General features: G+C 38.0%; 1 protein-coding gene across 1 annotated transcript in view; it reads left to right on the top strand.

The window, feature by feature from the left end:
- Positions 1–21,240, top strand: part of Atp6v0d2 (ATPase H+ transporting V0 subunit d2) — a 46,291-nt gene extending 25,051 nt beyond the window's left edge. The window contains exons 3-8 of the mRNA XM_027948503.2: positions 9,277–9,455; positions 10,854–10,933; positions 12,284–12,361; positions 16,954–17,130; positions 18,901–18,975; positions 20,520–21,240. Coding sequence (XP_027804304.1) covers positions 9,277–9,455; positions 10,854–10,933; positions 12,284–12,361; positions 16,954–17,130; positions 18,901–18,975; positions 20,520–20,681 — 751 coding nt within the window. The 3' untranslated portion in view covers positions 20,682–21,240. The remainder of the gene's footprint in view (positions 1–9,276; positions 9,456–10,853; positions 10,934–12,283; positions 12,362–16,953; positions 17,131–18,900; positions 18,976–20,519) is intronic.
- Positions 21,241–22,487: the final 1,247 nt, after the last annotated feature.

Here is a 22,487-nt window from a genome sequence, read left to right as displayed (position 1 = left end):
GAGTTCTGAAGTGCCTCCATCTATCAAAAAGGTTTGGGCCTTTTTACATATTAAAGTGATTATCATTTATAACAACCTATTAGCAAACTTCTTTTTGAAATCAATGATTATATTCCCAAAGAGGTAATATTGGGTCTTTTGAACTCCAGATATCTTTTACAAAGCATTATATTTTTTAGAAAACCTATCACAAAAAGGCAACTCGAGGTTTTGAAGGTGCAGAACAGAATGGTAATAGGCTTTTCACAATAAGTATAAATCAGAGCTAAGGACTAACATCTGAACAGGTAACATGATTTATGGTCTTGTCGTGTTCCAGTCTTCCACAGAACTATACCACTCGGCTCCTTGTCTCTACACCACACAGGCTTGATACACTCCCATTGTCTAAGAGCAATAGGCAACTTTAGAAAGAATTCTGGGGATTGAATCCAGGGCCTGCTGCGTGCTAGACAAGTGTTCAATCGAGCTATACCTCCATCCATTTTTTCATTTTATTTGAGACAGGACCTCACTAAGTTGCCAAGTCTGGCCCAGAACTTGCCATCCTCCTGCCTTAGCCTCATAAATAACTGGAATTGTAGGCATTCACTGATGAGTGCCACCAGAAAGGATTCCTTTAGCTGGAACTAAATGTAAGACTTCAGAGATGCAGAAATCTCAGGCTTAAAAATGAGTAAAAACCTTATATTTTTTTTCACATTAAAGATTACATGGTTTATATTTTCTACTCCCATCCTGCACAGATCTATTTATAGGAAAATCTCTCTCTTATTCGGGGCAGCCCTCTGCCAGTACTTTCATAAGTATTTACAAGTCCTGATGCCAACCATTCAAAATTGAACAAATATTTTCATTTTAAACTGAGGAAATGGAATACTTGTTAAATTGGTTTTTAAGTGACAGAACCGATCTTAAAATCAGGATTATCTGTTCCAAATTCCAGACTTCTTCTGTGACAACTTCTTTTGATTTACAAGCTGCTACTTTGTTGTTGTTGTTGTTGTTGAAAACAAGGTCTTGATAAATTGTCCAGTCTGACCTTGAATTTGCAATCCTCCTTCTTCAGCATCCTGAGTAGTTGGGATCAGAGGTGTGTACCACCATACCCCATAGACAGACTGTCTTTATATGTGTGTTTTGATATAATTTGCTCAGTGACCCTGTGAAGTCTTCTTCTCCCATGAGGGCAAATTTGTGAAAAGATTAATCGGCCTTCTATTTTCTGTTTACTCATCCACTTCAGTCTTGTTTCCTCTCCCATCATGTCACCAAAACCTTGCTAGTTGCTAAGCCCAAGGATGCTTTTCAGCCCCTTCCCAACTCACCATGGCACTTAACGGGTTGTTGACGTCCTGTCTCAGTCATTTTGTGATGACACTTTTTCTTTTCACTCCTTTGACCATTCTAACTCCTTTCCATTCTATCTTTCAAAAATCTCCTTTCTGCCCTTTAAGAACTTTCAGAGGTCTGTCCTGTGCTCTCTTCTAAAATGTATACTTCGTTTTTAATGATTTTTATCCACATCATAGCTGGAGAAGAAATCACAGACCAATTAATAGAGGACCTTATATACAAGGATGAAAAACTTGTGCTTTATTCTGATCACTGATAAAGAGAGAAGGAGAAACAGATTCAGTGCCTTCAGGTTTTAAGATCACATGATTTAGGGGCCTGTGGGGAAATCAGGCAGTCATATCTGCAAAAAGAAAGGACAAGAATATGGGTCAGGGCTGGGGCTGGGGCTCAGTGGGAGAGTGCCTGCCTAGCATGAGTGAGCCCCTGGGTTTGATCACAACACCACAAAAAATATATGTAAAGAGAGAGGGAGGGGAATATGGATTTAAGGTTGGGCAGAGAGATTTTGATTAGAGTTGAAGATTTGCAAGAAGTCTGCTTCTACATGATAGAGAGAAAAGTGTGGCCATGGGTGAGAACTTTGAGTGGAACATACTGAAAGAGAATAATGTCAAAAATAGCATCCTTGGTTAATTATACACATAAATATTTCTTTGCTCTGCTGGCTAAGAGGACTTAAAAGGAACAACAACCTAGTAATAAGCTCAGCTCATGCCTAGATCTTGATTTCTAATGCCCTTCTCCCAGACAAGGAACCAGATGTCCTTGGAGAAATAATCGATTCTAGGACTGAGGCAGGAAGTATTCAAGATGAGCCTGGACTTCCTTGTAGTGCTATAAAGTAAGAAAATGCTAGAAATAAGTACAAACACACACCATGATGTCACAGGTACATCAGAGGAGCCACTTGAAGGAGCTTGAAGTGGCCAATGTCTGGAACACTTGAAGCAACAAAATAGAGGAAGTAGCATTGAATCATCACCCCAGGTATAAAATAAATATCCGCAAATCTATATTGGTATAAGTAAATGGTTAAACAAATTAATAAATAAAGGTGAAGGGACAAAACTCCCTTGGTGAAGAATTCCAAATGATCTACGTAGATACTTTGTGCTCGGGGATGAGAACCACAAATCTTTCTTCTATCCTTTTTTTGTTTTGAATTTAATTAATTTTATTTATTTATTTCCTTTTGAATTGAGGTCTTACTATGTTATCTAGGCTGGTCTTGAACTTCTGGGTTCAAGTGGTTCTTCTGCCTCAGCCTCCTGAGTAGATGGGACTACAGGCTTGTGCCACTGAACCCAACTTTTTTGTTTAGTTAATTTTTTTTAAGAGATTGGTATCTGGCTATTTCTCCGTTCAGCATCCCTAATTCTTAAGTATCCTGAACACAGAGACATGGAAGTTTCCTTCCAAAAAAATGAAATATGGAAAAGGATGGAGGAGTACTTTTACTTTGGAGACACCTGACAGATACTACTTAAGCCAGTTGATCAAGGTCAACATTGACAGTCACAAATAATGGTAATACTAATCCATACCTTTGATATGATGTGATAAAATAGCACTCTACCTATGTGGTCACAGCCCAAGCCTTATAATAAAACACACAACTCCCAGTAATGAGGCATCCTATAAAATCTCTGACCAGTACTCCTCAAAATTACCAGGATTGTCAAAAACAAGTCTGAGAAACTGCCACAACCCAGAGAGGCCTGAAAAGATGTGGCAACTAATGCAATGTGGTGTCCCGGATGAGATCCTAGAACAGAAAAAGACATTAAGTTAAAACTAAATAAGTTTGAATGAACTATGGACTTGAGTCAAAAATAATATGCATAGGGCTGGGGTTGTGGCTCAGTGGTAGAGTGTTCATCTAGCACATGAGAGGCCCTGGATTCAATCCTCAGCACCACATAAAAATAAATAAATAGAATAAGGGTATTGTGTCCAACTACAACTAAAAAATAATAATATGCCTATATGGATTCATTAATTATAACAAATATGCCATACTAATTTAAGATGTTCACAATGGGATAGTTAAGTACAGTGGTACATGCCAGTAATCCCAGCTGCTTGGGATGCTGAAGCAAGAGGCTCTACAAGGAAACCTTGGAATACTTCCATGGGCCATAATGAACCCCCTCCACATTTTTTCCCTTTGATTTCATTTTAAAAGCCTGAATTTACCTCTGTCTCTGCTCACTCTGATTCAGTGCTCATTAGCGCACCGGCAATCTAACTCTCCAATAAGAGGCTCTTGGATTTTATCTGAGGGACAAATGACATTGTGACTAATAACTCTTCACTGTGTAGTGTCCAATGTCTTTTCTGTCTTCTTAGATCAGTGATCACCATCCTTTGATACACCCCAGTAATTTAAAAATGCACAAAAATTCTTCTAATATGTGCATTTTAAAAAAATTAAAAAATTAAAAAAAAAAAAAGAAATTAAGTCAGTGCAGTGGCACATCCTTATAATCCCAGCTACTTGGGAGCCAGAAGCAGGAGGATCACAAGTTTGAGGTTAGCCTGGGCAACTTAGTGAGACCCTGCTCCAAAATAAAAAGAGCTGAGAATGTAGCTCAGATGTAGAATACCCTTGGGTTCAATCTCAGTAGTGCAAGAAAAGAAAAATGAAATTAAAAGTCATCCTAGTGAAAAAAATTTGAATGCCCTCTAGGATAGCAATTTTTCAACTGTGTTACATGTCCCCCTAAGTGTGGGGGGTAACTTTCCAAGTGTTATGAACATGGGAATAATGGCAAGGTAACCATCTTCTAGATCCTGAATGCCTATACACACTAGAACTGCCTAAGAGAACTTACAGGAAGGCCATCATGCTGGGTCCCTTCCACCTCCTTTTCACAACTGTCATTCTCCCCAAGTGCTTTTTCCCACTTTTCTCTCTAAACCACACCATGATGCACAGCCCTGAGGTCTGGAAGGTTTTAGGGCACAAAACAAACTATGGGACCGCTCCCTGTACTGGCATGGCACAGCACACTGGAGATCTTCACTGGACTCTGTTTCTTCTCTCATGCCAGGGTGCTCAGCCAAGGACAGCCATTTCCCAGCTTTTGCTAAGACACTGAAGTACTAAAATTTTACCCATAGAAGAAAGTTCCTCTAATTCAGCAATACATATAATGCCTGTCACATAGAAAAATAAATAAATAAATAAACATTTTTTAAAAATAAATAAATAAAAAGACTTAGAATTTTTAAAAAATATTTTTTAGTTGTCAATGGACCTTTATTTTATTTCTTTATATGCAGTGCTGAGAATCGAACCCAGTGCCTTACACATGCCAGGCAAGTGCTCTACCACTGAGCCACAACCCCAGCCCCAAGATGTAGAATTTTAAAAATATATTTTTATAACCTAACATTTTTAAAATTGAGTAATTTAATTAGTCTATCACAGTTTTAGATGAGTTCGTGGTTTTCACAGGTGCTTATATCAGAGTTACAGAATAAAATACTTAAAAAGGCTGGAAATAAGGATTTTTGTATAGACCATGAATAAGAGAAAAATTAATCTGACTGATTAGGCACTGCCCCTGGCTCTGTCATTACTTATGAACAGAATTATCTGAAATATGTGGGTTTGAACTAGATGAATAACTGGATGTCTTAAAGATCAAAAATTGCTCAGCAATTATTTTATTCTTGCCAGTGGAGGCATGGCCCTGGAGGTCTATAAAGACTACAGTCTAGAGCAGAATGAACTGTCTTGGGCAGGTTACCTTCCACCCCAACAGCCAGTAATAATGATATTTGATGCAGATATCTGATGGGGAGAAGAAAGGGGACAGGAAAGAGACCTCTGCCCCCAGCATGAGCCAAGCCCTGGATTTGGCCTTAATTTCCCGAACACCACAATAACTGGTATTACTGTCCCATTTTAGAAACAAAGTCACTCAAATAAGGAGTGGAAATAAAATTGAATTCAATCTATAAAACTCTTACTTACTGTAAGACAGGACCTAGCCACTCTATTAATATAATAATAACAATAACAACAACAACAAGCATACTCAACACACACACATGCACACATGCTGTATAGTCACAGACTTGTTTGTTACATGAGGGTGAAATCCTGCTTATAGCATTGACATTTGTCACCCATCAACATCAGTCTCCTAGTCCTCTGCAGATTGGGCATGTTAACAGCTCATATGCTTTTACATTACAGGGATGCTGTGGGGAACAATTAAATGTCTAGAGCCAGCTAAGGATTATTAAGAGCTAGCAATTCCCTTCTCAGGTAATTGCTTTTGAGCCATAAAGGGACAGTTAAATAAGCGCTTCCATTTTAATATCATTTTCAAGAGATAAAAAGGATTCTAAAATTCCATAATGTCTAAATTTGGTACTGCTGTTTGGGAGGTGAAGAAACTGTATAGTCATGTGCTTTTTATAAAGGGATAATTGCCTACTTCAAAAACTTCTTTAGTTAGAATTTTTATTGGGGTAAACTGTAGAAGTTCCACAGAGAAGGAGCCTTACTTTTCAGAAATCAATCCTTGTGCAGGAAGTCTGCAACTCATGAAGCCATTCTGCAGACAGTGCTTCTAAGTGTCCAGGTTAATTTTAATCCATTGCAAGGTGTCATTTTTCAAGTCTATCTTGTGACAGTTCAGCCCTGTCACTGTCAAACCTTGAGAACCTCAGCTCATATGGGGACTGTCCCTTCCCTCTTCAGCTGTCTGCACATTCACCTTCTCCACTGCCTCCTTCCCATTTAGCACTTAAACATCTTTGTTTCTCTCCCACCTTTAAAAAAAAATACTAAAACTCAAAGCTAAAACTCATTTGGTCCCTATATTTTCATGTAGCTCTTTCCCTTTACTTTCCATTCAACTCTTGATAGGAACTCTCTCTTTAGCCTCCTTACTTCCCATTTATTCAAAGACACAGTGGTCAGGCTTCTACTTTCTTCTCTCTCCCACAAATACACTCCCCTGAAAGTGTTTTTTTTTTTTAATTTTTAAATTTATTTTTGTAGTTGTAGAATGCCTTTATTTTATTTGTTTACTTTTATGTGGTGCTGAGGATCGAACCCAGGGCCTCATGCATGCTAGGCAAGCGCTCTGCCACTGAGCTACAGCCCCAACCCCCTGAAAGTGTTTTCATCGAGTTCACAGATGACCTTTTAGCTGTCGATGTATCTATGGATGTCTATTTTCATTGACATATCTGGCCCTTTGACACTCTATCACTTCTTTCTAGAGCTCTCTAGTATTCACACCCCAGTTCTCCTCCCATCTGATCATCTTTTTCAGTTTTCTTCAAGGTCTTTAAATATTGGAACTCCCCAGAGTTATCAGGAAAGAACACTTTACATTCCTTCTGGGATATGATCTTAGATATTCCCAAGACTTTGGCTTCCACCTTTAAATGACTCCCTCCTTGCTGAGCACAGTGGTACACACCTGTAATTTCAGCAACTCAGAAGGATCACAGGTTTGAAGTCAGCCTGGATAACTTAATGAAACCCTGTCTAAAAATTTTAAAGGTGAGGGGAAAGGGGTTGGGGATGTAGCTCAGTGGTAGAGCACCCTTAGGTTCAATCCCCAGTACTGCAAAGATAGATAGATAGATAGATAGATAGATAGATAGATAGATAGATAGATAGAAAGAATGAATCCCACCCTCCAGATCCTCCCAAATGCCTCTAGTCTACCACTGTTTCCAGGATTCAGACTTCTGAGGCTTCCTTAGCATCTCCTCTTGGATATCTCCTGGGCACCTTAAACTCATTACACTCAAAATATCTGTACTCACTGCAACCTCCTCTTCCTCCAATGCACTCATCTCATTAAGTAGCCTCCAAATCTAACTTCTAGAAACCTATGCATCATACTTGATGATTAAAAGCAGCATGGATAAGGGTTATGAATAGGGTCTCAGCTGAGTTCGATTCTCAGTTGCCCACTTGGTAGCTGTATGTGTTACGGGCTTGGTTTGTGTCTCTCTGGGTCTTGGTTCCTCACCTGTAAAATGGAAATAAGAATAGACTCTACCTTACAGTGTTCTTATCAAGATTAAATAAGGTAAGTTTTACAAAGCCCTCATACTATATGTGTGTATTTACCTCTTCTGTTCTAATATTTAATACATAGATGATAACACTCCCTTCCACTTAAAGGTATTCAGTATCCTTCATTACCTTCAGCATCCAAATTCCTTATCTGGTCTACCATGACTGTGCATGCTTGCCTCAGCTCCATCTCATGTCTCAATACCAGGCCAAAAAAAAAAAAAAAAATTCTGAATATTCTGTGCTGTCATGGTCGGGGCTTTTCAAATGTTCTTCCTTCCTCCTTGACATACATCCCCCCAGCTTCTGGCCCCTTGTGCCTGCAAAGCTCCTCCTTGTTTTTCAGGTATCAACTGAAATGTTACTTCCATAGGAAGTCTGATTCCAACTGTAGTGGCACCCCCCTTTCTCCACAGAAAAGACTTAACTGGGCTGCTCCAGAAATCTTCACCATAACTGATTTTAGGACTGCCAGCAAGAGTCTCTACAAAAGAGTTTAATGTAGATAAACTTCCTATTTTCGTGTTGCTCTATCTTATTTGGACACTGGCCAGGAAGAAATCAGCACTCCAGGTTCTGTACACCCCTTACTAGTTTTTCACAAACGTATCCAGTATAGTAATTTGTAGAAATGTACAAACAAGGCCTCTGGCCTTGAGCTGGGCTTCACAGAGATGTCTACATTTCTAAGGTAAGAGAAGTTACCAATTGGGCTCCATGGTAACAGCTGGCAGGGGGAGGAAAGAAAGAGGAGAAGAAGCTCTCCCCTTTTCAAGTGCTATCCTTGAAGAGTTCACTTGCCCAAAACAGTGAAAGAAAAAGCTGCTTTTATGTTAACTTCTGAGCCCCTCCCCTTACACACTGGATATAAAACTCTGAAACTACCTGAACTCGGGGTTTAGGGGATTGATTGATTACAGCAAAAGCTGTGCCCTCTGAACCTGGCTGCAGCCCAATAAAACTGTTTCCTGCTATCTTCGGTGCCTTGCCTCATCTATCCCTACAATACAACTACAATCACCACACCACCCTTTGTTTCTTTTGTATAGCATGTGTATGCTTCATTATTGTTTACTGTAAATGATTCTTTGTTCAGTTAGATCCTACCTTGAACTGTATTCCATGTGAAGCAAGGGACTGGGTCTCCTTTACTCCCCAATCTGATTTCTTGGAATATCTTAGGTGCTAGAAACATGAGCAAACAAACACATTCACCCAGTTTTGAAGGCAGAATTTATATCAAGTAAAGAAATCACAAAAAGTATAAACCTATGGGCTCTTGAGGACATGGGTTGAGTGGCTAGAAAATTCACTACCTGGTCTCATAGGAGGAAAGAACACAGAATATTTTTAGCATGAATTTTGAATTTTCTGTGATAGGCTTCACTGTTGATTTGAATAGTCAATTTTTAAAGTAGAATGAGGTGCTCTAGGTCTGTCAAGACTGTAGTCCATTTTGATAAATCAAACACTTCACACCCTCACTTCTATTCCACCACATCTGATGATTATTGCACAATGGCCATCTTTTGCATATTCCTACCAGCCGAGGTTTTGTTGTTGTTGTTGTTTTTAGTTCTGGATATTGAACCCAGGGCTTCACATATGTAGGCAAATGCCTTCCCTCTAAGCTACATCCCCAACCCCACCAGTTAAAGTTTGTTAATTAGTTGATTGTGGTTTTTCAAACTATGACTGATATTTTTATCCACTATATCTCCTAAACCTCAGAGTTTAAAATTTTTAAAATGTTCCCTTTTTAAATGAAAGAGATTATGGCTGAACTGTATTTTTTTACTTGTGGGATGCTGCTTTTCTTTATGCAGTTGGTTCTCTAATATTTGAGTCTTCTCCTAAACCAGGTGCAGTTACATGATAGACAATGTGATTCTACTGATGAATGGTGCATTGCAGAAAAAATCCGTGAAAGAGATTCTGGCCAAGTGCCACCCATTGGGCCGTTTCACAGAAATGGAAGCTGTCAACATTGCAGAGACCACTTCAGATCTCTTTAATGCTGTTCTGGTTGAAACACCATTAGGTATGCATGCATAAGCTGCCCATGTATGCTATCCCAGTCAGTAGAAAATGTGCTTTCAGTTCATAATTTTTTCTAACATGATTGTGTTTTTATACAATACAGATTTGCTGCAGTTGGGGGGGGGGCATTTAAAGATTCTTCTAATCTTTTTTTTTTTTTTTTTTTTTGACGGGGGAGTACCAGGAATTGAACTCAGGGGCACTCAACCACTGAGCCTTATCCCCAACCCTATTTTGTATTTTATTTAGAGACAGGGTCTCACTGAGTTGCTTAGCACCTCGCCATTGCTGAGGGTGGCTTTGAATTCACAATCCTCCTGCCTTAGTCTCCCAAACTGCTGGGATTATAGGAGTGTGCCTTTGTGCCCAGCAGATTCTTCTAATCTTGATCCATCATTTTTCAGGCTAAGGTAAATGAATCAACCTGCTTAGGGTCACATGTGAACCATTCATAGTGGAGAAGAAGCTGGGGATCATCTTCCAACTTGCAAACCCTGTACTATGAATGTTCATTTATTATTATTATTATTATTATTATTATTATTATTTAATAATGCAATCTTATTCTTTAACAATGCTAAAGGAATAACTTTATGAGTATTATTTATCTATTATTGTCAGGAAATCTGGATAGTAGCATTTCATTGTTAATCATTTGTCAAAATAGATGCCTTTTATTTTAACTTGCTGGGGATTAAACCCAAGGCCTCCTGTGTAATAAGAATGTACTCTACCACTAAGCTGCACCCCTAGCCAAAATGATTGCCATTTAAGACAGAAATTTTAAAAGGCAAAAAAAAGAAAAAACTTTGTGTCACCCTTTTGTGTCCAAGGCTAAGGCAACATAGCCTATGGAAAAGGGGTGAGTCTAGAATCAGACAGATATGAGCTGAAGTCAGGCTCTGCCTGGTCTCACCAAGGTGACTTGGGAATACTCAATTTATCCCAGTTTCTTCATTTTGGAAATAATCATATCTTGTGGTAACAGAGTTTTGCAAACTAACTGTGACATAATTTTTATCCATAACAGCATAAATTAGGTTGCAAATGATAAATATTACTACTAGATAAGCAGCCATGTGTTGGGGATATAAAGGAGGGATTTCAAAAAGTGAGCCTTCAGTGAATAGTTCCAAGGTGCTGAGAAGATTAAAATAAACCAAAATGAATTCAGTGTTTAGTACAGTGAGCAGTGTCCAGGCCTCATTCATAGTAAATGCTCTATAAATAATAACTTCTATCATCCTAGTTCCTGCTAGCCTTATTGAGTCTGTAGATTGCAACTCCATAGTGTTCTCATTAGGAGTGAACAGAGAGTCGTGTGTTCAGGAAATGTTATCTACACTTTATAATCTTGCCTTTGATTTATTTATTTTTTATGATAAATTTCTGTTTTCAGCTCCATTCTTTCAAGACTGTATGTCTGAAAATACCCTAGATGAGCTGAATATTGAATTGCTGCGCAATAAACTGTATAAGGTAATGGTTTTCCTGAATATTATATTTTTCTTGATTATGCAATGTATCATAACCAGAGTTCTTTATCAACAAAAGTTACTTTGCCCATCAGCCAACTTCTATAATAATGAAGCTATGCAGATTTGGAATGTAGTTCTTTTTTGTCTGTCTTCCCATTGCATTCATGCATGTCAGCTTCCCTCAGCCAACAAGATTTTTGAAAGGAAATAGCATGACCCGTACTTCTGTATTCCTAGCTCCATGCACAGTTCCCAGAATATAAAAGGTGTTGTTTGGATGGTGGCAGGTGGATGGATAAAAGAGTGGGGTGAACCATATCAATCCATTTAAAGTAACCAGCATGCATAGTAAACCTTCTGCTATATAGTGTCCCTCACTGTCGTTGATCCTGTTATAGAGTCCCCACATCTCATAGTTAACCTGCCCACACAATTTTAAAGTACAGTGTGCAGCAGTCTCCAAAATTAAAAACATACACCACTTTGCACAATCCAACTGTATGGACTGTGTTGCCACCATTAGAGTAGCCCTGTGTATGAGCTGAGCAAATCTGCCCTTTTTCATTCCAACCTTTGTAGCATCTTTGGATACTCCCACAGGATAAATTAATATATAGTGTCATTTATGTATAGCATGCTTAGCTTAAACACATGGTCCTCTCAAAAGTATTGTACTACAAGCAATTTTTCTTTTTATAAAAAGACTTGTGGGCTTTAAGGAGATGTCCCTGAGATATAACTAACAGAAGGCACCACTCTAAGCCATTTGTAGGCCTTAACTTACTTCATCTAATAGCCAAACTGGGATTTCTACCATACCCATTCCTCAGGTGAAAAAACTGAGACATGGAGGTATAGGGTTTCCTTGGTAGATGTTAGTTAGCTAGTAAGCATGAGAATAGGGATTCACACATGGGCAGTCTGACCCTGCAACCTAGTCTGTCTTTCCAATATATCCTCACACTCAAGTCATCCCAAATATGTTTCTGAGAGATTAAATGTCAGCACAGGGCCACTAAAATCACTTGCTAGGCTCAGAAAAGAACTTGGCACTCTTGTTAGAATAGCCAGAATGAACCATGTGAAATAATTCAAGAACCATGCAAAAAAAATGCATAATTATAAGTTATGATAAGTGCCATTTTGTTCTTTTATGGAGTTCTTTTTTAGTCTGTGCAACATGCCACAACATGAAAGTGTCTACCAAATTTATTATAAAATGTCTCCCTATTGGAAAAAAAATAATTCAATTGCCATAAAAGCATTTAATACTCCATAAAAAACTGATCTAGAAATTTCCAAAAGGAAAACATATTCATTTTATTGTTTTATGATCTTTCTTCTTTTTCAGTCTTACCTTGAGGCATTCTATAAATTTTGTGAGAATCATGGTGATGTCACAGCAGAAATTATGTGTCCCATTCTTGAGGTAAGAAAGAGCCCCTGAATATTTTATGCCAAATAATGTGTTTACATACTGTTTCTTGTTTTGACCCTGCTTATATTTTTTTTAATCTTAGAAGCCATGTAAAAAATAAGCAGACACTTGATTATATATATCATTTGATGTCTTAAATTAAGAGTAGTATTTGCTTGGGACCCAGGGGCATAGCTCAGTGGTGGAGTGCTGGTTTGTCTACCTCTGCAGCAGATATTATACTCTTTTTAATTCCTCTTTATCACCATGATTCTATCTGTGCTTAGAGGGCCTCTTGCATGAAGGTGGATTTACAAATGCATGCATGATCAGGGCAGGGAAGTTTTGTCCTGTGAAACTAAGTTTTATGTAAAGAATATTTTTAATCATAGGTTATCTGTTATGTTGACTTCACAGGTGGATAGATATTGAGATAACCCAAAGACTTCTGATTTCAAGAAAAATCTAAGCAACATAAGAAAAAAGCAGCAACAACTGAACATCATTTGCATGTATTTTAATCTAATGTTCTGTTACTGAATATATGAAATTAGTTTTCCTCATATATCTAATCATTAAAATTTTACAGTTAAAAATATGTAGGTATCCCCTGTTGAAATTCTTAAAACCATTGCACTGCTTGAAGTAAAGATCAACAAAAAGTAAAGAACTCCAAAACTATGTTTATCCTTATCCATGTTATACAAGAAGAAGGTATCAAATAAATAAATAACTTTTTTTTTTTCATGACAAACTTAAAATCAGAAAGTGAGCTAGTCTCTTTCATGCTGGTCATATAATATGAGTAACCTAGTGACCTTATGAAACTGTCCTCTTTCTTTTCATAATTTTAGCCACACAGTAAGTCTTATTTATTATAAAAATGTCTCCCTATTGGAAAAAGTCTTATTATTTATCGTTCACAACTAGTTTTTAGTTGGCATCATTTCTATGGTTTAGAAATGGTTTTGTATATCTTAAACCTAGAAATATGTGAAATAAAAGTTTTGTTAAAACTTATAACTTTACAAAAGGTATAAAATGGCGCTATTCATAGCCAACATTTACTATGTGATAGTCTATCCTGTGTGCTTTATATTCATGAATTCACATGGACTTCAGAAGTGCACAACAAAATGGGCATTTTAGTATTTGGTTTTCAGAAAGCACAACTGAGGCACAGAGAAGGGTAGTGACTTACCTATAGTTATAACTCTAGTAAGTGGTAGTGTCAGGATCTGAACCAGGCAGCCTGGCTCCTGGTTGTCAGCTGTGCCCTATGCCTCTGTATGAACTTCACCATTCACAGTTGTTCTGTATAAAGTACTAATTCATAAGCAAGATCCTATTGTATGGCCTAAAAATTCAGAAATCAGTAAGAATTATGTTTTTGTAATCCTCACTAGTGTAAAAAGACACAATAGTGTTAGAAAAATGTTTGCCGCTGAAAGAATTTGACCAAATAACTATAAGCCCAGTGTTCTCATTTTTTCTTTCCTATCTTCAAAATACTATCAAATTAGAATAATTTTTTAAACTATTAAAAATGAAAATTCAGCTACCACTATACAGCTGTACATGGCATGCTGGACAACATTATAACCTTTCTAATAATATGTTCAGAGAAGATCTGTTCATTTTACATACATATTTTTCATCATGTAATTACCTTCCTTTCATTTGTGCAGTTACAGATAAATTTATAAAGTTTCATATACATGCTCATTTAATCTCACTTGATGGTTTCTTCAAAAGACTTAAGATGATAGAAGAGAGCATAAATCTAGACTTGCATGTGAAAATTTAGCCTCATTATAAGATTGTACCTCCATATGAAGAAAAGAAATTGATTAAAATTCAAAACAAATACATTGCAGTATACTATCACCTTTTGTTCCTGATCTTCTATCTACTGTAAATGGTTAATGATACAGTACACAGGCAATAAGGTTGGGCTGGATCAGTTCACCTCACCCTTCCATTGCCATGGACACCTCTGCTCTCTGAACCCCACCAGGTGTATCCTTTTTCCTTTAAGGAACTGGCAATGTGTGACCTGATCAGTTCAACTCTATGATATACAACTGATAATTACTGAATAAGTCAACAGTATGGTTTTTTCTTAACAACAACAATAAAAATAAGTTATGATTTGAAAATGAATATTTCTAGAGTGGTAAGGGCATGCAATATACACTGTGCCACATAGGAACCCAGTTCCCTACAAAGAAAACAGGAGCTAAATCAAACCAGTAACACCCCATTTGATTTCCTGTAGTCAGATGTTGTCAAACTTCACTTAGGGATGATCAAAGAATAGTCTTTTCATAATTCTAAAATTATAGTTCTTTTCACTGAGAGGATTCACACACACACACACACAGCCTCTACAGTAGAAGAATAAGGTGGATATTCACATAGTTATACTTGAGGGAAATGAAAGTATAATAGGGGTTCAAAGGAAATCATGTCCACTTAGGGAAGAAATAGAAGGGCTTGTTGTGAAAAATGGCATTTGATGGGGCCCTCAAATACAGGGAATTCAACATGCAGAGGTATGGTACAGGGTCTATGTGTTGCAGGCTAGGGGAAGAAGTAGTAATAAGGACAAGGAATTGGCAAGTGTACAGAATGTTCCCGTAACTATTGTGTCTGTTGAAGTCCTCTGTTCTTGACAGGGCATGTTAAGCCCTTCATGTTCTCTCCCCAGTTACCAGTCCACCCACCTCTCTAATTGCTTCCCCAATGTTTGAATTACAATCATTCCTCCAAAATGTCATGCCCTCCTTCACTCAGGCTCCTCCTCTGGCATGGCCTCTGCTGTCTTGCATATCTGCAGTGCTGCCTACCTTGCCCTAATTCTCGCCTCAAAATCCTAACATCTTAGAACTAGAAAACACATAAAAGAACATCTGGGACAATCACCTCCATTGTTGCTCCTCCTGCCCTAATTTTTATTTTAAGGTTTCTTGTTGCTGTGAATCTCCCTCTTGGCATTTCTTCTCTTGTCCCTTCAAGGTCTAAACTTACTGACAGGTCTGGTGCTCTTCAGTAGCCAGAGGCAGCTGCTTTTGCTTCCCAGTAGGGCCACTCCCAGCTCCTGGCCCACCCATAATTTCCATGAGAGCAATCAAATGGATCAGACAAAACTCTCACTCTCCTTCTGATAGGAAACACCTGTTCTAACAAAAGAATTCCAGTAAAATCTGTTGCAAGTCTGGTTTTGTCACTGGTTAATTATCAGAAGTAACGATTAAAGGATAGCACAGAAAAATTCTTTTCAGCTTCTGTAGGCACATGAATAACCTTGGAATCTTGTTAAAAATCAGATTCTGGTTCAGTAGGTCCGGACTGTGGCCTGAGACTCTGCATTTCCCTCGGGCTTCCTAGTGACAAACTCCTACTGAGTTGTGAAATACTGAGTAACAACATTGTAGAAAATATTAGAGAACTTGGAAAGTAATAACACCACAGACTGTTCTATTGGATTCAGTAAACAGTTAAGATGTTCCTGTGTGTTGGGCACTAGTTATTCAAAAATGAACAAGGAAGAAGAGATTTGATCCCTCAAAGATCTAAGAGTGCAGTGAGCATAAAACACAGGCACAGATTTCAAACTAATGTGTAAGTATAGGGCACTTCAAGTTTCTGAGGCCAGTGACCATGGCAAATACCAGGGTAGGTGGGAGAGGAATCCTGGAAGGATAGAGTAAGATGGAATGGTCAGAACAGGTAGAAGGAGAACCAAGAGATAGTAAAAACATGGACAGCAAATGAAAAGAAGGAAGTCTCTAGAATGAGTGATTGGATGAACTAGGTCTTACATGAGGATGGGAGCTAGTGGCTTTATATTGACTTACCTTGAGGATCATGTAGCCAACCCCATCCTCTTACGAATAAGGAAGCATAGGCCCTGAGAGGAAGATAACTCACCCAAGCCATAGAATTCTTAGGTACAGAGTTGGATTTTCTTTTATATCTAATCAAGGATATTAAAAAAGAAAATCCAAACCATGAAAATAGAAACAAATGGTTAAAATTATGAGCTAGGGATATCACTTAGTGGTAGAGCACCTGCCTAGCTTGCATGAGGGCCTGGAATCAGTCCCCAGCCCTGCATGTATGTGCAGGCGTGTGCTCACACCCACACCCACAATTATACTGACAACATTTAGAAAGAGATGTTAACTTGTATGAAATGCACTCCCCCCCAAAACTGTGCTAGGCACTTCCACGTATATGGTCTTATTCTGTCCCTGACTGCACTATAATGCATAGTATTCCCATTTTTATGGTATTAGTCTCCATTTTTTATGTGACTGTAGTAGCCCACATGACAGAGATGCAGGATGTCTGGGAAATAAAACTTGGTGGGGTTTCAAGGGTCGCAGGTCATCACCTCGCTGTAGATCCTGCTCTGGGAAGCAAAGTTACTCCTTTCCAAAAAGAGACTAAGGGAACATTAATAACATGTCTGCATTCAAATTAGACAGAGGTCAGGAAAAGAAAGCAAATCACTTCAGAAATGAATGCCTGCTTAGGGTTTTGTTTAGACCATTTTGTAGATTATTAGATTTTAACTGATTTTTGTCTTGCAAATTCAGTTTGAGGCTGACAGACGAGCTTTTATCATCACTCTTAACTCCTTTGGCACTGAATTGAGCAAGGAAGACCGGGAGACCCTCTATCCGACCTGTGGAAAGCTCCATCCTGAGGGGTTGCGCTTGCTGGCTCAAGTGGAAGACTTTGACCAGATGAAGAGAGTGGCAGATCATTATGGAGTATGTGATTACCCCAGGTGCCCCAAGCACCTTGTGACCTTGTGTGATTTCTTCTTTTTCTTTTTCTTTTTTTTTTAAGGTACCAGGGATTGAACTCAGGGACACTTGACCCCTGAGCTACATCCCCAGCCCTATTTTGTATTTTTTTAGAGACAGGGTTTCACTGAGTTGCTTAGCACCTCACAGTTGCTGAGGCTGGCTTTGAAGTCTCAATCCTCCTGCCTCAGCCTCCGGTGCTGCTGGGATTACTAGTGTGCGCCACCACACCCTGCTACCTTGTGCAATTTCTTCACATATGCTTTAGAAGCCCACACATCCAATTTATACTTCCTGTCAAAAGAAGTTATAGTTTATTAGGTAACAAAGAATCATCCCTCCCAAAGACATACTTCAAGTTTCTGGTCCAAGTGTGTTTTTTTAAGATTTTTGACAAGCAAGTATTTGTTTAAATCTCTAAGGAGTGGCCATCTGAGCATTCCTTTGAAGAGCTTGATAAACCAAGTTACCCAAGAGACTGATGTGGTGTTCTAGAAATGTGAGCTCATGTCAAAGTTATGTGCAATACCCTGACTAGTGGTCTTTTCAAGTACTCATTGAGGTAGATATTTGGCAAGGGGCCAAATAACTACCTCAACTACAGGACAGGAATAGAGATATGCATGCATTTTTCCACTCCCTTTGCTGAATAGCAGAAATCAGGAGAGGCTGGATGTGGTGGTGCACACCTGTAATACTAGTGACTCAGGAGGCTGAGGCAGGAGGATTAAAAGTTCAAGCCCAGCCTCAGCAATTTAGGGAGGCCCTAAGCAACTTAGCAAGACCCTGTCTCAAAATTTAAAAAGGGCTGGGGATGTGGCTCAGTGATAAAGCACAACTAGGTTCAATCCCCAGAATGTGGTGGGAGGGGAGAAAAAGAAAGATAAGAAACTGGGAGAGGAAAGAGAACTACTGGGATTCTTCCCCTCTGCTAGCATTGAGCTACTCTAAAATAGCCTGAAGCTTCTCAGCTCAAGGTTACATATCTCATCCCAGATTCTATTCCCTCTGACTTCTGACAGTTACATACCCTCCAGGTAACTTTTACCTGGACTAGAATGACACTCATCTTTTCCTATGGAATTTTTTCTTTCTTTCTTTTTTTTTTTTTTTTTTTTTTTGTGATGCTGGGGATTAAACCCAGGGCCTTGAGAATGCAAGGCAAGCACTCTGCCAACTGAGCTATATCCCCAGCCCTTCCTGTGGATTTTTGAAGCCCTCTAGTAAACAGAAAAGTCAGCAAATGATACATGGACCTTCATAGCATCTCACCAATAATTACATGAGACTATTCAACACAGTATTAAAGGAGCTTTCCCCCAATTCCCATCCCTTCCACATTTGAAATTTCATGTGAATTTTATCAGTTGTCATCTCCCCTCATGAACCCATATTGATCAAACTATAAGCGTTCACTGAGTCCAAAGAACTGGAGTGTGTAATTAGTTCTGACAGTGTATGTTGAGACTAGAATGTCAGCTTTTGCCTCTTGCCTTGTATCCCTGAATAAGTGAAGAGGTTAGAATTTCATCCACACTCTTATTATTTGGATTATTTTTCTCTTTTGTCCAGACCAGAGGCCAAAGATCCTACATAAAATATTAAGGGCTTCTGGTATAGATTTTTTTTTAAAAAAATAAATGCACAGTTTCTATATTTCTAGAAAAATATATTCACATACATTTATAATAAGTGAAGATTTCTTAAAAATTAATCTTTGTCTTTGTTTTTAAGGTATACAAGCCTTTGTTTGAGGCTGTAGGTGGCAATGGGGGAAAGACATTGGAAGATGTGTTTTATGAGCATGAGGTATGATATAAATAAAAAAGGCTATCAGTTAACATACTTTTACTGTGGGTTTTAAATATGCTCTAGTTTGGGTATTCTTTTTTGTAGTTGAGCAGGCCAATCAATGTGTGTCAGTTAATAGCATATTAATGGCTGACTTGGAGTGCCAAGGTTCTACGGCTTACACATGATAGCTTCATATGGAATTGTCCTGGACAAACAGATGTGCAACCCTGGATGCTCTGGAGGAAAGCAGCTATTCCATAATTAACTAGAGAAGCCAGTTAGTACCTCCTCACCATCAAATATTGACAATATTTACTGTTTGGTACATCTCGTTCTAATCCATTTTCCCTTCAGGAAGGGTTTTCCCGTGGTTAAAACACATGGACACAATTTTAAATCTTAGGAATTATTTATATGGAAATCCATTTGGAGATTCTAGACTCTTTCCCTAAAAAAGGCAGAGGAGTACTTAACTCATGTATAGTCAATTAGTGGACTACTGGACTGTTTTAACAAAAGTGTTTCCCCCCAACCAGGTAAATTCCCCCCAAATCTAGAGAATGTTTCTCATGTATTCATTTCTCTGAAATCATTGGTCCTTCCATCTCAATCTGACCGAAACTAATAATAGGGTTGGATTGGCTCCCGAAAGCCGTTTGGAAACTTTCTTGTACCTACCCTTTAGCCATTTTCTGAGAGTTCTCATGTCTGTCATAGAAAAAAGCAACAACAATGCAAATTACCCAATATATTAGGGTTCTTTCTAAATTCCACATTATTGTGCTACTGCTGCAAAAGGGACTATTAAAGAAGCTGCCCTTGGCAGGGATAAGTATCTGTTGCTGAGAACAGAGGCAGCCTCCGCTTCCTGACTGTTTTGTGCAGTGTTTTCAGAGCTACACGAGGAACTAAATACTTCTCCTCCTTTTTTCCATCCTAAATGTCAAAATGGAAACAAAGGAAGGAATTTCCAACTTTATTCCAGTTAAATAATTATTTTTGACAATTTTTGTTTGCTCACTTAGCTTTTACAGAATAAAACAACTGTATGGAAAATTGCTGCCAAGTATCTTTAAAAAGCTCATAATATCACTCAATCTAAATTCCAGGAGCCTGTGACATTGCCCCGGAGGGGAGTTAGACACCCTAAATACCTTTTTCAATTTTTAAAAGTTGTGGCCAAGAGTACCTAAATGAGACAAGTTCACTAGGTGGAAGCCAGACAAATTTAGTACAAAGTTAGACACACATTCCAAAATACACCTAGAAATCTTTACCCTAGCAGCAGTGCTGCTAAAATTTGGAGTTTGTATTATGAGTCTATACACTTGGTTTTTTAAAGTGCTGCTTTCTGCATTGGTCAAAGTTCTAATGCTCCCTTTAGAACTTACTGAATTGCTACTGTTTTCTTCTTCCATTTGGCCCAACTTGGATATTGTCTTTTTAAATTCAAATAAGCACTGATTGAACAGAAGCCAGTCTGTAGCTTAATATTATTTCATAAGTGCAGTATGTTCCAGAGAAGTTGATCACCCGTGTTGTTTTTTTTCCTTCCTCAGGTACAAATGAATGTGCTGGCATTCAACAGGCAGTTCCACTACGGTGTGTTTTATGCATATGTAAAGCTGAAGGAACAAGAAATGAGAAATGTTGTGTGGATAGCAGAATGCATTTCCCAGAGACATCGAACTAAAATCAACAGTTACATTCCCATTTTATAAGCCAGTATGGAGGCTTCAAATGCAGACAATCATGAAAGTTAAAAGTTACTGAGGAAAACAAAAAGAATTATGCTACATTATCTAAATTATACAAAAATAAGCCACACTGTACTTTTGTGAATTGTAGATCCACTGCAAACCCAATCAACCAACCTGAAACAAAGCATTTCTTTTGTTAAGCAGCCTTAAATTTTGTTTCCAAATTTATGTTTCATTCTTCAATTAGACACTAGTTTTAATTAACCCTACAGTACTTTTCTTATTCTTACTTGGTCATGTTAAAAATCAGATCTAATGAAAATATTATATTCTTTCTTTTCTATGCTCCTCCAAATACTGAAATACTGAAAATCTCCTTTACTTTTTAACTGCCTTTTCTCCTCGACATCCATAAAAATCAAAAGCTGGATATAGCCAACTTAGACCACATTTAATGAGAAATGTTACATTTCTTTTCTAAGACATTTTGCCTTGGTAGAATTGAGAATGCTACACAATTCCCTTGATGCAAGTAGTGTTAAATTTGTTAATGAGTTACTTTCTCACAACTTTCTTTAAATAAAAAGGAAAACTGTCTCTTTTTTTTGTGGTTCCTTCATACTTTACCAGAGAAGAAAAATAACCTCACTAATTGTTTTTTGTTTTTTCATTCAGAAGCAAAAATCACAGATATTGTTTGTACAGTATGGGATTCTCCACAAAACCTCAGTAAAAGTGGTGTATAATGCTACCCCCGTAAGAGTAAAAGCAACAAAACTCTGCTCAAGTCCTTTCTTTAATTATATATATATATATATTTTAATCCTAAATCTAAAATCTGTGTTTGCTATGCTTTAAAAATTAAACGCATACAGGGCTGGGGGTGTAGCTGTGGTAAAGTACTTCTCTGGCATGCACAAGGCCTTGGGTTTCATCCCCAACACCACCACCACTACCATCACCAACAACAACAAGATGTAGCTATTTGAGAATTCTTTAAGTAAGAATATAGAGATCATATATACACAAATATCTAGAATTAGATGCATAAATCCAAAATTTTTAGTAAAATATTTTAGTAATGGGGATTTTTTAAACGTAAAAATAGTGACACATAAGACCAAGAAAGCCAAGTGCCTAATGACTTTCCTTAGACATTTAATTAACCCTGCAGTACTTTTCCTATTCTTACTTGGTGGTGTTAAAAATCAGACCTAATGAAAAGTTCAAATGGGCTGGGGCTATAGCTCAGTGGCAGAGCACTTGCCCAGCATGTATGAGGCACTGGGTTCAATCCTCAGCACCACATATAAATAAATAAAATAAAGGTCCATCAACAACTTATATATATTATATGAAATATATAATATAATATAATATTATATATATATATATATATATATATATATATATATATATATATATATATGAATGAAAAGAAAAATTCAAGGCCAACCGCAGCAACTTAGACACCATTCCAAAATAAAAAGGGTTGAGAATATAGCTCAGTGTAAAGCACCCCATGCAGGAGTCCCAGCCTACACCCAAGTTTAGATGGTAGCTGTGCAGGGCCAAAGTGCAGACCCATCAGCTAAAGCCAAAGCACCTGTTGACCAAATGGCCCTTGAGATGGAAAGTATCTTCCCTCTCTTGCTCAGGCCACTGTCCTTCATAGTAGGACTTGCATTGGGAGACTTGTTTTCCATTTTAGTCTGTGGAGATTTTCAGTCTCAGGGTATCTGTAAAGGTTGGAAGTCCAAATTGATAGGGCATGGAAATGCTTCTCAAAATGTCTCCTCCCTACCCCCTCTGCAAGTTATAACTAGG

Source organism: Marmota flaviventris, chromosome 15 (assembly GCF_047511675.1).
Source record: "Marmota flaviventris isolate mMarFla1 chromosome 15, mMarFla1.hap1, whole genome shotgun sequence".
NCBI lineage: Eukaryota > Metazoa > Chordata > Mammalia > Rodentia > Sciuridae > Marmota > Marmota flaviventris.
Note: the sequence above shows the minus strand (reverse complement) of the source record. Positions and strands in the feature narration are given on the sequence as shown.